Raw genomic sequence first — 17,377 nt, 5'->3', positions numbered from 1 at the left:
TTTGTGGCATCTCCTGACTTTTGCTCATGGTTAATCATTTCCTTCTGTGCTTTGTAGTTTTGATTATGAAAATTTTATTTTGTTTTTCTGTGCATTACTGACCTATGCTCATAAAGATGTACCCACATAGAAGTGACAAATTTCATCGTGTCAATCACTGAATTCACTTCAATACACTCAAATTCCCTGAGAAGAATTTTAAAGGAAGTAGCTAGTTCACACTTTAATATTCTTTGAAGTTTCCTAATATTTCATGCACCTGAGGAACAATGTTGGGAGGTCAGTAATGGACCTGAATTCAGTTTCCTCTTCAGCTTTTTTGCTTAGTTATACAATCTTGGCCAGGTTCTTTAATTTCAGAACTCTTTAATCTTACTACTTCTGTATTAAAAATTGTTAACATTCTCCATTTATATTTACTCAAAGAAGTTTAGAAAAGACTCACTGTATTATCAAGTTTGTGAACTCCTTGAATGATGTTGTGAACAAATCCTAAGGCACCTCCTTGATCCCCACCTCCTGATATTCACGCCTTGCGCAATCCCTGCTCTTTGAGCTTGGATGGATCCCATGACTTACGTCTAACATAATATGGCACAGTTGGTCGGTTGTCACTTGTGCAGCATGTCCTGCGATGTGGCAAAGATAATGTCACCTGTATGGTTACATTGCATTATTTAAGGCTGCCTTGCTTGCGGTCTCTCTTTCCATTGCTGGCTTTTGGTGAGCAAGCTTCCGTGAATCCTATCTATGGCACAAAGAAATGATTCTGACAGCAACCTGAGGGAGCTTAGTAATGTTTCTTTTCCCAGTCAGAACTCCAGGTAAGAAGTCATCCCAGATGACACCTTGATTGCAGCCTCATGAGTCCATGAGCAAACCCAGCTAATATTTGCCCAGACACCTGACCCACACAAATTTTGAGCTAATAAATGTGTTTGAAACCTCTAAGTATGTAGTAATGTGTTAAACATCAAAAAGCTAATACAAGGGCAAAGCCTCAATTAAGTAGGTAATGCCTTTTTAAAATGTCAGGGGCACCTGGGTGGCTCAGTCAGTTAAGGGTCCAATTTTGGCTCAGGTCATGAATGTCGCGATTTGTGGGTTCGAGCCCCAACGTCAGGCTCTGTGCTGACACCTCAGAGCCTGGAGCCAGCTTCCGAGTCTATGTCTCCTTCTCTCTCTGACCCTCCCCTGCTGATGCTCTGTCTGTCTCTGTCTCTCAACAATAAATAGATGTTAAAAAATTTCTTTACAAAATAAAAAATAAAAATGTCAAAAAATTAGGTATCAAGAGGTCGTCCCAGATTTCTTAAAAATCTGCTTTTAAAATAATCATTTCTTTTAAGGTGAATAGGTAAAGAGATAGAGATAGAGAGAAGGGGGGGAGAGAAAGGGAGGGAAGAGACCTCTGACACTGAAGAATAGCATTCTTTATTCCAGAAAGGTATTAACTTTTTTATTGCCCATATTCTGTAAGGAAATAGATACAAAGTACCAATAACCTTGTAAACTGAAGGGTTGGATATAGTTGTTATGTAGTATTTACTATACTTAAGTTGTATACATCCATAAATACTTATACTGTATGATCAGTACACACAAATTATACCCAAGTTTGATTTCTTCAGTTCAAACTAGGATTTTTAATACTATTTGTACATGCAACTAAGATATAAAAACACTACAAAGTAGAAAGTGATGAAGAAAAGCTCATTTCAAAAAAATAGAGTACCCACGTTTCTGACACCACAAAGGTGGTGTTCCTTTAGCCACATGACAGAATAATTCTCAATATGCTTCATTCAAACTTGGCTTCTCGATGCCTGCCATTCGACAAAAAAATGCATTTTCACAACCAGTTATCAATTAGTGAAATCCACCAATATCGCATATTTGACAACTTTGGGATAAGCAAAAAACAAAGCACTTAGCTTTTCAATTATTTTCTCAAAAATTACATCAAAGTGAGTCATTGTGCTCCAAAAGATTAGAGAAATGAAGTCTTCTAAAGCCCCACTGAGGTCACAAGTCTGAAAAGCTCTGCTGTGAGAAATTTACCCACATTTCCACTGAACAGCTAGTTTTCTTACAACTTGTGAACACACAAAACATGAGATACCCTTCCTTCCTGTACTTTGGTTAAAAAGTGCTTTTCTTTTTTTCCAGAACATATCAAACTCTTGACTCTAATTCTTCTTACCTCAGACTATAGTAAAATTTGCTCTGTCCCTTCCCTGAACTTTTTTAGATTTGACGATTACTGTAAGGAAGAAGCATTATACTGTATTTAACACGTAAAGCCAGAAGAAAAGCAAATAACCTATAACCTGCTTTCCCAGATGATCTGTGGAAGTTCTTAAAACACTGATCACGTTGTAGAAGAATTTAAAGTCATGTTTCCTCAAATAAACATGATGATTTCTTTCCCCCGGATTTGGCAAAATAAGGTTAACAAAATACACTGCAGATGATCATTCTAATCTATGATGGGAAATAAACACTGTCAGGCAATCACAACTGGTTTGCAAGCCCTTGCTTAAAATAAATGTATTGTTAACCACGTAGCTATTAATGTGCCCATATTTGAAAACTAGCCTGTGGAGGCCAAGAGAAAGAGTTATTCTAAATGTGTTTGTTTTCTTTTTTACCAAAGACAATTTTTATCCATGCAGAGTCTCTGAGGGGTGTGCTTTATGTATTCTCTGAGGAGTGGGGGTGAGGGGAAGTTCTGTGGTGATGACCACACAGAACCAGCAAAAGAGTAAACAATATCTCGAAAGACTGAAGATAGGCCAGAGCCAGAAAGAAATGGCTTTCGATGTAAGCCTCACCCTTGGCCATGGGAACTTCTCTGAATTCCTCCTCCTTTCTGTAGGCCTAACACCTATCTAACAGGGTTGGATCACATGGAAAGCATCTTTAACCTGCTAGGTATTCGTAAGTGGTACACAGGATTGTAACTGTTCCTGTGAAACACTACAAACTGCTTTTCATATGAATGATTCTCAAGCAGAGCCGACTGGATAATTCTAAGTTCAAATAATTAATGGAAAGCAGGTTCCAATTAGAAATCTTTTTATATTTTATTTTTTTAACATTCATTTATTACCCTACAGGCCTCCTCACGCTTCCTTTTTTTTTTCTCAAAATGACTCATTCTTTTGATTTAAGTGTGGTTCCACTCAAAGTCACCTATCAAACATCTCTTTCTCCCAAACACACACACACACACACACACACACACACACACACACACAGCTTTAAATCAGTAAGGACTATTTATTACACTATCTACTCTAGAATATAGGTCATGAGCAGCTGTATCACCAGAACAGAGTAACCATGGACTTCAAATGGATACTGAATGAAAATGTGATTGAAAGGCTAGAAGTAATGTGATACTAACATGACCAACACACAAAAGAATGCTAAGGCAGTAACTGTGGAATCTATAATATAAAGTGAGGAATAATGCGAAAAACTCTACAGGAGAAAAATCCTCTTCCTGGCTTTAATTTTTCAAATTTCAGACATTTGCTCAAAAACAAAGATTGCAAAGTTGTATGCAGGATCTTGAGAATTCTAGACTTGCCATCAAAGTTTAGGCAGAACAAAAGTTGAATTGCGTAAGTGACATTCTCACCTATTTTGTTTAGGCTGACTATAAAAAAGGCCGTATCATAATCTTCCTCAGCACCCCTATTAGACAACATGTTTCCATGGATCTCATGGATCTAAACCCTAATATTAACTTATATGCCTCCTGCTTTATTGTTGCTGTGTTTGTGAAACATAGCTGACAATCATCTTTATTTATAATCCTTCACAGATTTAAGCAGAAAACGTTCAAAATTGCCTATTATTAAGCCTCCCTGGAGGCTCCTGATCTTAAGCAAACATAAGGTTCCGTGACCTACCAATGAACCTACGGAAGGTATCCCAAATAATTATATTCCGTCACTCTTTTATTTACACTTGACTCTGAAAAGTTCTCAGTTTTTCACATAGATAATCCAGAAAATAAATATAACCCTTGCCTTCACAGGCAGCATTAAAATGAGCAGGAATGTGCATTAATTTGTTATAGTATCTAACTTATGACTTAATTCCCCTACCTTCTGGTTATAAACAGAGCTTTCCCGGCTACAAAACGACTTAAGAAGCAAAAATCATGACACAAAAATTTAAATAAAGGTCACTATTGCCATGAAATGGGGTTTCAGTTTTGCAATCCCTCCACAGTTTCCCACCAGGCCGGGTGGAGTTGTTCTAAACAAGTCTAGAGATATTTACGAAATAAGCTAATACAAAAGGGCAAGACAGCCCATCAGAAGCGACTCTCTTCCTCTTCCACTGCACGGTGAAGGCCGGGGATGAATTTTAAGAGTTGTTTCCGGACACTTCCCCTTCTGCTTTTCCGGGGCAGGGTCCCAAATATGTTTGACAAGTTGCCCTCCCACAAGGGGGACATGGACCCACTACTGGCAGTACTAATGCTTCGGTTCCTCCTCGAAGAAGACCTCTTCAGAAAATCGTCCCCATCCCTGGGGACAAAGCACTCATCATCTGTGCTCGTCTGTCGACTGAAGGCTCCCCTGCTTGAGTCCTCAGACACACACGTCTGGTAGCCATCTTCGCTGTCCATCGTCATGGAGCTCAGACAGCTACTCTCGCTGGATAATCGATTCCGGTCCAGGAGGGCAGGGCTGGGCCCAGGCAGGGTTCCAAACAAAACTGATTCATCTATGTCCATGTTCTCCAAACTCGAGCAGTTACCTGAGTCACCTAGAATGCAGAAAAGAGAGTCTACTGTGGAATGCCTATGAGCATCACTCCCTCCGAGTAAATACACAAAACTTCTCTTCAAAGGGTACAAAAAAGAAAGAGTAAAAGTGAATAATATTTTTCACTGAGCTTCGCCTATATGAACAAGTGACTTATTTTGAGGCCATTTGATAAACCTTGTAGGGGTGTTTCCCAAACTATTGTTCGTGGACTAGCTTCCATGTAACAGTGTTCCACGGTCACAGAAACGGTAATGCTAAATGAAATAAATTTAAACAAGATTCTTCGTATAAGAACAGTTCAACTCATCTGACAGTATGCCAGGGTGAATGGTCAATCTCCAAGAATATAATTTCTTTTTTTTTAATTTTTAATGTTTTATTTTTGTTTTAATGTTTTAATTTGTTTTATTTTGGGGAGAGGGAGAGACAGAGCACAAACAGGGGAGGGCCAGAGAGACAGGTAGGCAGAATCCAAAGCAGGCTCCAGGCTCTGAGCTGTCAGCACAGAGCCCAACATGGGGCTTGACTCACAAACTGTGAGATCATGACCTGAGCCGAAGTCAGATGCTCAACCGACTGAGTCACCCAGGCACCCCCAAGAGTATTATTTCTTAAACTGAAGTGACTCTGCAACATTCATTAAAATTCTCACAGAAATGGGGCTCTAAAGAATATCTTTGGGGAAAAAAATAAAGAATATACTTGGGGAAATGCTGTCTTATGGACTTCCTCCATTTAGTTCCTCTGATTTTTAGTTACCGTATTTTTATTTATTTTTTTTAATGTTTTTATTTATTTTTGAGACAGAGAGAGACAGAGCATGAGCAGGGGAGGGGCAAAGAGAGAGGGAGACACAGAATCCGAAGCAGGCTCCAGGCTCTGAGCTGTCAGCACAGAGCCTGACATGGAGCTCGAACTCACGGACTGTGAGATCATGACCAGAGACGACGTCGGATGCCCAACCGACTGAGCCACCCAGATGCCCCAAGGTACTGTGTTTTTTAAATAATTATATAATTACTGTAACATAAGTTGAAGTATATGGGAAACACAGTTATATAACCTGCGCCTATAGGCTGATTATAGAGAATTCAAAAGGTGTTTAAAACAGAAAAAAATACCTTTCAGCCTCAATATTCCTTGTTTCTTCCCAGACTACTTTAACACTTAAATGCTCTGGAATGCTAGTGTGCCCAGAAAACATCCCTGTCCTGAAATAAGTAACAATTCATTTGTACAAGTTGAATTTGATTGGCTTAGTTAAATTTGTTCATCAACTTTCTCTGTATCTGGGCTCTCCAAACTCGAATTTTAATTGCACACCAACATCCATCCTGTCCATACCCCACTTGCTTATGTACTACCTGAGTTGGTTGGTATGCTGCTGAAAGAAAGGGGATTAATTGTTATACCAGCCTGAGAATGACATAATTAGAAGGTGACTCTGCTTCAGGAAAATAAATAGAAGAGACTTTATTTTTCTATTTGATCTGCAAGGTTCAATATGTGAGCTCTGCACTGACTAGTCATAATGCTTTCCTTTTTACTAATAAAACCTACTTTACATCATCTGTCAACGAGTTGATGAATTCTTTTTGATTGGAAAGCCGTTGAGAATCTCATGCCTCGTGTATTTATTCTAGGCCTAGAAAAAGTAAACTAAAGAAGTCCTTCAATCTCTCAAAAAGAACATGTACAAAAGTGGCTTTATGCGGAGTTGTTTCCCTTAATCCTGAATGAAACACCTTGTCCGTACAAGCCTGTTCCTATAGAACCCCAGAACTGCCTGTACTTATTAGACCAAAACCCCATCTCCACCGCAGAATGCTCCAGAAGGGGAGGCAAAGGTTTCCTAAACACCCTCAAGTCTACAGAAATCCAGGAGGTAGCTGGATTTTTATACCTCTGTCCTGCTAGGACACTTCAGACCCCCCCAAAAGAATCTATTAAGAATTGTTTTAATATTAATTTTAAAACATACAAAAGAGAAGTAACTTATATATAAATTTCATTTAAGAGAACAAAATTTCAACACAAACCTCTATGTCATACATTAGTGACTAATTATGAATTAAATGTCTTTTTTCCCATAAATAAGTTATGACTTGAAACAGACATTCTGGGTTATAAATGGAGACTTTAGCTCAGTGTTATCTTAAGAAGATATAACCTATGTTTCACACCCACATACCTAGTGGTTTCAGTGAATTATTTGTATGTACAAGTTCATTCCTCGGGTTACAGGAGTCACATAGCAAATGTCGCATCAACAAATTTTTCAATCAACCCATTCCCTTCAGAATTCACACAACTGCGAGAGCCATGCACTGACTATTGGGATGATCATTCCGATTTCTGTCTTGGGTTTATGGGCCAAGAAGAAGAGATTCTCTGCACTCATATAACTTGTATAACATGAACAAATGACAGGAGGTCTACCCAAGAAGCATGCTACCATTCCAGCTTCCATAGTTTCTGAGACTCACACAACCCCCGAGCCATAAACATTGTCAGGAATTTAACTCATCTATGGCTCTTCTAAAATCTCCACGTGCCTCTTGCAATTGTGCACATGCATGTGAGCATGTGCGTGTTTTCATGTGCCGATGTGTTACACGTATGGAGGAGAGGAGGTGACTGGACTTACTCACCCTCCAGATACATAGGTCACTCCAAAAGTCATGACAAAAAACATACACTAGCATTCCTGATCCATGCTAGACAATTTTTTCTTACAACGATGATAATCTTAAAATAACGTAGAGGCAGAAATACAAAAAAAAAGATGAATGTTAGTGTGGTTTCTGAACAGGAAGTCACATTTACCATGAAGCAGACGCTGTTCCTGTAACTGCAGAGATCTGAACTCCACCCATTTTTTCTTCAAGGTTTGCTGATAAAGAAGAAAAAAAGTGTTAATTATTGGGAATCCCCAGTGAAGGTAGCAATTTACTTCTGGGTGTTGAGATTTGTCATTAATTTTTTTCTTCCTTTCTTTCTAGCACTAACAAACCCTCTCATTCATTCAGAAGATTATTTTCTATACAAAAGGAGGATGTTGGGAATACTACTTTCTCAAGAAATAATCTAGTAGCACCAATGAGTTGAAACAATTGACAATAGAAACAATGACTTTTTTTATTTTCATTTGTTTTAAATATTACATAACTGATTGTTTGGGTCTGTGTCCATTTACTAGCTGTTGAGGCAAGGATTTACCATCTAGGCTTCCCCCATGCACAAGATGAAGGCCTTCATAGAATCCAGAGCCTGGGATTGTCATGAAAATTAAGCAAGTTAGTAGATGTAGAATGTTTGGAACAGTGATTACAATTTAGTAAATGTTCAGTAAATGCCATCATTCTATAAGCCTGGGGCATTAAACCAGTGTTTTCTGCTGCACACCTATTTATCTTTCATACCAAAAAGGGGAAGCTGGCCTGTCTGAAAGGCTTCCTTTGGAGGGCTAAACTTAGAACACTGCTAATAAGGACCCTCACTTAACTGCTTCCTTCCTTGGCTGCTCAGCACCAGAACAGCGTCCCAGGGTGGGAACGAAGTGGCTGCTGTCAGTCAAGGCTGCTCAGGAGACCTGGCCTAACCCATCAAAGGGGCTGAGGTGAGGAAAATCAAAGCCAGCCAGGCAGAAGAAACCATCTGACAAGGATAGCTAGAGGCTCATTCTCCCTCACATCCTTTGGCCTTTACCCTACCCCCGGTCCTTGCCAGTTGCCATCCCCACAGCAAGCCCAGCAGGCAGGCACAGCTCCGATTTGCCTATGGACGCTTCATCCCAAAGGAAAGGCAGCCTAGTTGGAAACAGGCACTGCTCAGTAAGAAACAGTCTGGAAGAGGTAGATGAAGGCTGAAAAGAAGGAGGGAAAAAAGCACATTTGGAAGGGGAAAGCCTAAGGAAAAGAAAATAATACACTTACAAGAATATCGTCGAATGCTTAAGGGAAGAATGGCTTTCCTCAGTTCAGGGACTGAACAATCAGTGGGCGGGATTTTTCAAGCCTTGGTAACAGTAACACTAAGCATCAACCCTTAGAGTTACCTATATGATATGCAAGCACTAAATCAAAGCCATAAAATGCCTGGCTCAGTTGATGTCTTGTTTATTCTACATTATACTTTAGTCAGCGTGTCTACGAGATGGCCGGGCTACCTGAATTACAGCTCCTTTTATTTGTGCAAACTGTGGTCCTATGAAGGTCAGAGTTAAGGACCCATGGAGAAAAGAACTAGGATCCAGCGCCTTCCTCCTTACAGGGGTCTATCTCCTGCAAGAGAACAGAGTCCAGGAGAGGAGCACGGCATAGGCTGACAATCAACACTAAACACAGAGAGAAGCTTGCACTTGCTTTCAGAAATGCAAAGTCAGGCCTTGCCAAATAGTTATTTTTTGTGAAAACAAACGTTTTAAAACATCTAATCCGTTTATTTGGTCCAGTTATCTAGGCACATCATCATTTAAACCAAGAAAACACCAGAGTAAAGAGCAGATGTGTCAAAGTGATTAAGAGTTTTTGGTCTCTGTGGAAGCTTCCCCATTTTCCTCAGAATCTGTTTCTGCCTGTTCTTAACATTACAGTGGTATATTTGGACCAACGAGAGCTCTTGCCATCAGAAGAAAATGAAAGCATGTGGGAGATCTAACCCCATTGGGCCCTATTGCCTCAGTGTACCTAGCTCAGGGCCTGGTATGCAGCAGCTGCTTAGTAAATATTGGTTGAATGAACATATCAAAGGATGGCTTCCTGAAATCAAACTCAACTCTCACAGACGGGTATTTTGAGTTGGATGTATTTCCAACGTTTCCAATATACATGAGACATACAGCTAAACATTTCCATCTTTACGACTTTTATAAAGTGCTCTCGTGGATAATACGCGGTTTAATTTTCCTAACTGTCCTACGAAGTTCCAGATTAGAAAACAAAGGTGCAATGTACCAAATCCTTCCCAAGGGCTACGTACCCAGTAAAAAGCAGAGTTAGATTAAAAAGTAGCCCCTCCAGCTAGCACAGTGGATGTGCTGTTTTCATGTTAAACATCTGAATCAGAGGTCCTGAGAAAGGGAATCCCTGAAGCCATGGCTCAGAAGGGACCACTCTTTCTCAAGAAGAGCTTGTGGCCTCACAGAGTCTTTGAAAGATCAGTGCGTACTTATGTGGGACCCACAAACTAAATGTCATTGTGGGAAGGGGAAGCCAACTTGACCCTGGTTACACGTCAGATCCAGACATTTCTGGCTCGTGACCATGAAAATGAGGCTGAGAAAAGCTGCTAATGGTGGCTATGGCTCATGTAGAACTCGAGCCTAAAGAGGCAATTGTATAAAAATGCAGCCTCATGACCTGAGCCAAACAGGACACTAACCCTCTAGAAGGCATCCACACGGCCAGCCCTGGCTTGGGATTGCGAGCCTCGAAAGTGCAGGGTGGAGGAAACCCAAGCACAATATTGAGTGGAAGGGAGAGACCACCATATAAGGGAAATGGGCAGTATAAAGTCCAAAGGTATGAAAGGCTAGAAAACCGATTGTCAGCACATGGATTCTCTCCAAATAAAATGAAAACGAACAGTGTCCAAAGAAGACTTTAAAACAAGAATATTTATAATCCTCTGAGGAAGAAATGAAACCAATGTTGATCAGAACAAGAAATCTGAAACAAAGAAGTAAAACGAGAACTGATAGACATGAAAAAGAATGATCTGAAAATTAAAAATCAATTAATCCTGGGGCGCCTGGGTGGCTCAGTGGGTTAGTCATCTGACTTCAGCTCAGGTCATGATCTACCAATTCATGAATTCGAGACCCGCATCAGGCTCTGTGCTGATAGCTCAGAGCCTGGAGCCTGCTTCAGATTCTGGGTCTCCCCCTCTCTCTGCCCCTCCCCTGCTCACTCTCTGTCTCTCTCTCTTTCTCAAAAATAAATAAGCATTAAAAAAATTTTTTTAAGAATCAATTAATCCTTAAAGCTGGATGGAAATAACTCATTCTATACAGCATAAATACAACATTACTGAAGAACTAAACAAGAACCTAACAAAGAAGATAAAGTGATACAAAATATGAGTGGTTAGGAAGCAAGGGAAATAAATCAAAAGATTCTAAAATATGTCCAACATGAATTCCAAAAGATAATTCATGGAATGGTGAAGAAGGTATACTCAAAGAGATCAAGATGATAGTTTTCCAAAACTGAAGAAATTCATAAGTCTTTAGATTGAAAAGATAGTGCAATTTTTAAGCAATATAAATTTAGAAATGAATCCAGACCTAATCACATTTCAGTGAAACTTTAGATCAGTAAAGACAAAAGAACATCTTAAAAGTAACCCGAAAAAGACAAAAGATTGCCACAAATTGAAATACTGGTTTTTGAAAAGACTCAAAAATAGAAAATCCTCTAGAGTCCCATTAAAAAAGGCATAAAAAGTAGTACAAGTAAAAATGGGGGCATAATCCTTCTTGTGAAGAAAATAAAAATACGAGAATAGAATTTTTATTATCAACTTATTCGATAAATTTGAAAAATTTGAAAATTTATTAACAAAAACATTAATTCAATAAAACTGTCTCAAACAAAACAAAACAAACAAAACAGAAATCCTGAGAAGTCTTATAATTAATAAGGAAACTGAAACGGAGTTTAGAAATATTCTCACCAGAAAAGAACCTTAGCTCACGCTAAGAGTCCAGAAAACTTGATACCAACACTAAAGAAAGATAGTTTGAGAAAAGAAAACTGCAGGCCATTTTACCTATAAATGAAGCTACCTTCAAAAATCCTAAAGAATATATTAGCAAATCAAATCTACAATTATATAAAAAAATGATTGTAAATTATGACTAGGTTGCATTATTCTAGAAATGCAAGAGTAGTTTAACATTAGAAAATCTTTAAATGTCATTTGCCATATTGACACATTTTAAAAAAATACATAAACAGGAGGTGGCTGGGTGGCTCAGTCGGTTAAGCATCCGACTTCAGCTCAGGTCATGATCTTGAGGTTTGTGGGTTCGAGCCCTGCATCAGGCTCTGTGCTGACAGCACGGAGCCTGGAGCCTGCTTGGGATTCTGTGTCTCCTCCCCCTTCTCTCTGCCTCTCCCCTGCTCACACTCTGTGTCTTTCTGCCTCTTGATAATAAATAAATTTATTTTTTTTAATTCTTTTTTTTTTAACGTTTATTTATTTTTGAGACAGAGAGAGACAGAGCATGAATGGGGGAGGGGCAGAGAGAGAGGGAGACACAGAATCTGAAACAGGCTCCAGGCTCTGAGCGGTCAGCACAGAGCCCGAGGCGGGGCTCGAACTCACGGACCGTGAGATCATGACTTGAGCTGAAGTCGGATGCTTAACCCACTGAGCCACCCAGGCGCCCCTTGATAATAAATAAATTAAAAAAAATATTTAGAAGTACATAAACAAGAATAATACATGCAGAAAGCAGTGTTTGATAAAATTTAATACATAAGCACTATAAAAACTACTAGTAAATTTGGTATGGAAGGGAGCATCCCAAATCAGAAAAGTATATTCATAGAGAGAGCTCGTTCCTAATAGGAACAAGTGGGAATTCCCTTTAAAATCAAGAAAAAACAAAGATGCCTATTATTATAGTTTCTATTCAACACTATATTATAGGCTATAGTCAATGTAATGAAGAAAGAGAAACTGTTATTCTCAACGGTTACTATCTTCACAGAAAACCCAAAATAACCTACAGATAATTTGTTTAAATGATATAGTTTAGCAATAGTTTGAACAAGATAGTTTGAATGACAGCATAAAAATCGACTTTATGTATCTACACATCAACCTCAATCAAACGTTTATTTTTTATAAAGAAACTATAATACAAACAAAAGTCATTCATAGAAAGGGATACATCTAGCGAAAGACATACAGGATCTACTTGTGTAAAATTATGAGACTCTGTTGAAAGAGATAAAGAAAACAATTAAAAATGGTAAGATTATGAAAACTTTTCCTCTAAGATCAGGAAGAAGACACGATGTCCACTCTCACCACTTTGATTCAACAGAGTGGAAGTCCTCGCATGATAATCAGACATACAAGGAAATAAAAGGAATCCAAACTGGTTAAGGAAGAGGTAAAACTGTCACTATTTGCAGCTTGTATGACACCATATATAGAAAACCATAAAGATTCCACCAAAAACTATTAACACTAACAAACTCAGTAAAGTTGCAGGAGACAAAATTAAAATACCGAAACCTCTTGCATTTCCATACGCTAATAATGAAGTAGCAGATTATAATTGCATCAAAAAGAACAAAATATCTAGGAATAAATTTAACCAAATAGGTGAAAGACTTCTACTCTGAGAACTGTAAGACACTGATGAAAGAAACTGAAGACAATGCAAACAAATGGAAATATATTCAATGTCCACCCTTTGGAAGAATTAATATCATTAAAATGTCCATACTACCCAAAGTAACCTAAAGAGTCAATACAGAATACAGTCCCTATCAAAAGACAAACAGTATTTTGTAAGTTTATTTATTTATTTTGAGAGAGAGAAAGTATGAGTCGAGGAGGGGCATAGAGAGAAGGAGAGAGAATCCAAAGCAGGCTCAACACTGTCAGCACAGAGCCTGACATGGGGCTCGAACCCAGGCACCATGAGATGGTGACCTAAGGCCAAAGTCAGATGCCCAACAAACTGAGCCACCCAGGCGCTCCATGAATAGCATTTTTTAAAGAACTACAATAATCCTGGGGCGCCTGGGTGGCTCAGTCGATTAAGCACAAGACTTCGGCTCAGGTCATGATCTCAGGTTTGTGGGTTTGAGCCCCTGCATTGGCTCTGTGCTGACTCCAGAGCCTGGAGCCTGCTTTGGATTCTGTGTCTCCCTCTCTCTCTGCCCCTCCCCTGTCTGTGCTCTATCTCCCTCTCTCTCTGAAAAAATAAATAAACATTAAAAAAAAATTAAGGGGCGCCTGGGTGGCTCAGTCAGTTGACCATCCGACTTCGGTTCAGGTCATGATCTTGTGGTCTGTGAGTTCGAGCCCCGTGTCGGGCTTTGTGCTGAAAGCTCAGAGCCTGGAGCCTCTTTTGGATTCTGTGTCTCCCTCTCTCTCTGACCCTCCCCCATTCATGCTCTGTCTCTCTGTCAAAAATAAATAAACATTAAAAAAATAAAAAAAAAAGAACTACAATAATCCTAAAATTTGTATGAAACCACAAAAGAACCCAAATAGCCAAAACAATCTTAAAAATGAACACCAGAACTTGAGGTATCACAATCTCAGATTTCAAGATAAACTAAAAAGCCAAAGTAATCAAAACATTACACCAGCACAAAAATAGATACATAGATCAATGGACTAGGATAGAGAGCCCAGAAACAAACCCATAGTTATATGGTTTATCAATCTATGACAAAGGAGTTAATAACATACAATGGGGAAAAAATAGTCTTTTCAGTAATTGGGAAAACTGGACAGCTACATGCAGAAGAATGAAACTGGACCACTTTCTTATACCATATAAAAAATAAACTCAAAATGGATTAAAGACCTAAATATGAGACAGGAAACCATAAAACTCCTAAAAGGAAACATATGTAGTAATCTCTTGGACATTGGTCTTAAAAACATATTTTTGGATATGTCTCCTCAGGCAAGGGAAACAAAAGCAAAAATAAATTATGGGGCTACAACAAAATTAAAAGCTTTTGCTCAGCAAAGGAAACCACCGATGAAGCAAAAAGGCAACTGAATGTGAGAATATATTTGCAAATGATATCTGCAACAAGGGGTTAATATTCAACATATGTAAAGAACTTCCATAATTCAACACCAAAAAGCCCCAAATAATCCCATTAAAAATGGGCAGAGGACCTAAATAGACATTTTTTTCCAAGGAAGACATACAGATGGCTAATAGACACATGAAAAAAACACTCAACATCAGTTATCATCAGGGAAATGTAAATCAAAACCACAATGAGATATCATTTACATCTGTCAGAATGGCTAATATAAAAAACCCAAGAAATAAGAAGTACTGGGGAGTATGTGGAGACAAAAGAAACTTCATGCACTATTGGTAGGAATGCAAATTGGTGCAGCCACTGTGAAAAACAGTATGGAGTTTTCTCAAAAATTTAAAAATAGGCGCCTGGGTGGCTAAGTTGGCTAAATGCCCCACTCTTGATTTTGGCTCAGGCTATAATGTCACGGTCCGTGAGGTCGAGCCCCAAGTAGGGCTCCGCACTAACAGCTTGGAGCCTGCTTGGGATATGCTCTCTCCCCCTCTCTCTGTCCCTCCCCCACTCAAGTGTATGTTCTCTCTCTCTCTTTCTTTCTCTCTCTAAAAATAAATAAACTTAAAAGAAATAGCCAAGATATATAGGCACCCTAAGTGTCCATAAATAGAGAAATGGATAAATGGTGTCCATAAACAGTGGAATATTATTCATCCACAAAAAAGAATAAAATCTTGCTATTTGTGACAGCATGGATGGACCTAGAGGATATTATCTAAGTGAAATAAATCAGACAGGGGAAGACAAATAGCACAGGATTTCACTCCTATGTGGAATCCAAAAAAATTCCACAATCAATCAAACAAACAAAACAAACAAACAAAAAGAAACAGATTCAAAAAATACAGAGAACTGGTGGTTGCCAGAGGGGTGGGGAGTGGGAGGATGGGCGAAAAAAATGGCGAGATCGTCTGTCACTAAGAAAACTCAATACCATACAAATGTCAAGCATTTTAAAATTGAGCTATCTACATAAAATGTGGTATCAATCAAAATTCTAAAATGTACTTACAGAACTTGACAACCTGATTCTAACATTTATATAGATGATCAAAGAACCAAGAATAACCTGGACGTTTTGCTCAACGGAATACCAATATTTAAGGTAAAATAACGGAGTTTGAGATAAACAATGGATCGGAATACGGAGCCCAGAAGAAAATCCATGCATATATGAAACGTGCTTGAAAACAGAGGCTTCTCTGCAGTTCAGTTGGGGGAAAAGACGGACTATACAATACGTAGTACTGAGAGAACTGAGTATTCATATGAGAATCAGAGAAAATTAGAATCCCATCGCAAACCACATATAAAACTTAACTCTGGATGCATTCAGAATGTAAGTGTAAAAAAGAAAAGCCTTAAACCTTTTAGAAGAAAATATAGAAAGTGCAGATTACCTACAAAGGATAAAAAAATAGGAGATCTTTCGTAAACAAAAATATCAAAGGCGCAATACATTTAAAGTGCTAAGGAGACAGAGCATCAGCTAAGAATAATTCAGTCACCTCGCAAAACTCTCCTTCAGCAGTAGCAGTGAAAGATTTTCTTGGCAAAGAAAGACCTACTTACCCTTGCTAAAAGCAAGTACTACGGCAAAAAAAGAAAGTAAACCCAGAGGTAAGGAACAGAAAAAAACAGCAAGCAAGCCAATTCAACGTATGAGTGTATTTGTTCACTACCAGATATCTGCAACAGAAGCCTGTAGTTTTTCTTTCTAAAAGTTGATAAAATTCTCCAAAGGCAAGCAATAATAAGAAAGATGGGGTCTTAAATGGACATTTAAACATGTTAACGTTCTTACGATGTTCTATGAGAGGATGGGTATATTGAAGAAATTCATGCATCGTTTAAAAAATTAGGTAAGTATGAATATTAAAACTTCAAGAGAAAACATTGAAGGAGCAGAAATTGCTTAGAAACATGAAACGTGTTTTTTACAGGAGAATTCTTTATTCCGTGAAATATAGTCCTATTTGATCAGTCATACTTTAAATAACACCACCAGTTTATTTTGTACATTTCTTTCCTTTTTCTACAAAAGGTTAAAGAAGCCAGGTTTATTTAACAACAAAAACAACAACAACAACAACAACAACAACAACAAAAAGATGTTCACGAATACTCTCTTTTACAAAAACAAATTAAGTTTTGACAGTTTTAAAACCTAAATAGGGGAGCCTGGGTGGCTCAGTCAGTTAAGGATCTGATTCTTGATTTCGGCTCAGGTCATGATCTCACACTTGATCCAGCCCTGAATTGGGTTCTATGCTGAGCCTGGGGCCTGCTTAAGATTCTCTCTTCTCCCTCTCCCTCTCCCTTTGTCCCTCCCCACTTGCACTTATGCTCTCTCTCTCTCTCAAAAAAAAAAAAAAAAAAACACCTAAATGTAATATGAAGCACTGTTTATTACATACAAAATATTCATGATAAAATGTTAGAGGCATTCCCTTTAAGGTCAAGAACAAGAAGATAATCACTCTTGAACAACATGGGGGGGTTGGGGCACTGACCCCTGCACAGTAAAAAAATCTACATATAACTCTGCACTCCCTAAAAACTTAACTAATAATAGCCTACTGTTGACTGGAAGCCTTAATGATAACATAAACAGTTAGCACATATTTTGTATGTTATGTTACATACTGTACCCCTACAACAAAGTAAGCTGAATCCTTGCACTTCAAACCTTTGTTGTTCAAGGATCAGCTATATTTGAATAATCAGGGAGTAAAGGGCCAAACCTTTCAGTATCTGCAGATAATATTGTGTCTAAAT

The 17,377-nt window shown here is 38.5% G+C and overlaps 1 protein-coding gene across 1 annotated transcript in view; it reads right to left on the bottom strand.

Moving 5' to 3' along the window:
- Nucleotides 1–1,437: 1,437 nt before the first annotated feature.
- CYTIP (cytohesin 1 interacting protein) overlaps nucleotides 1,438–17,377 on the bottom strand; it is a 33,095-nt gene continuing 17,155 nt past the window's right edge. Inside the window, exons 7-8 of the mRNA XM_047085383.1 lie at nucleotides 7,617–7,683; nucleotides 1,438–4,788 (exon numbers count right to left, since the gene is read on the bottom strand). Coding sequence (XP_046941339.1) covers nucleotides 4,331–4,788; nucleotides 7,617–7,683 — 525 coding nt within the window. The 3' untranslated portion in view covers nucleotides 1,438–4,330. The remainder of the gene's footprint in view (nucleotides 4,789–7,616; nucleotides 7,684–17,377) is intronic.

The sequence above is a fragment of the Lynx rufus genome, unplaced genomic scaffold, assembly GCF_022079265.1.
Source record: "Lynx rufus isolate CCGP_SWC_20201006 ecotype Redwood Valley unplaced genomic scaffold, mLynRuf1.p SCAF_2, whole genome shotgun sequence".
NCBI classification, from domain to species: domain Eukaryota; kingdom Metazoa; phylum Chordata; class Mammalia; order Carnivora; family Felidae; genus Lynx; species Lynx rufus.
The sequence above is the reverse complement of the archived record's forward strand: the minus strand, read 5'-3'. Positions and strand labels throughout refer to the sequence as shown.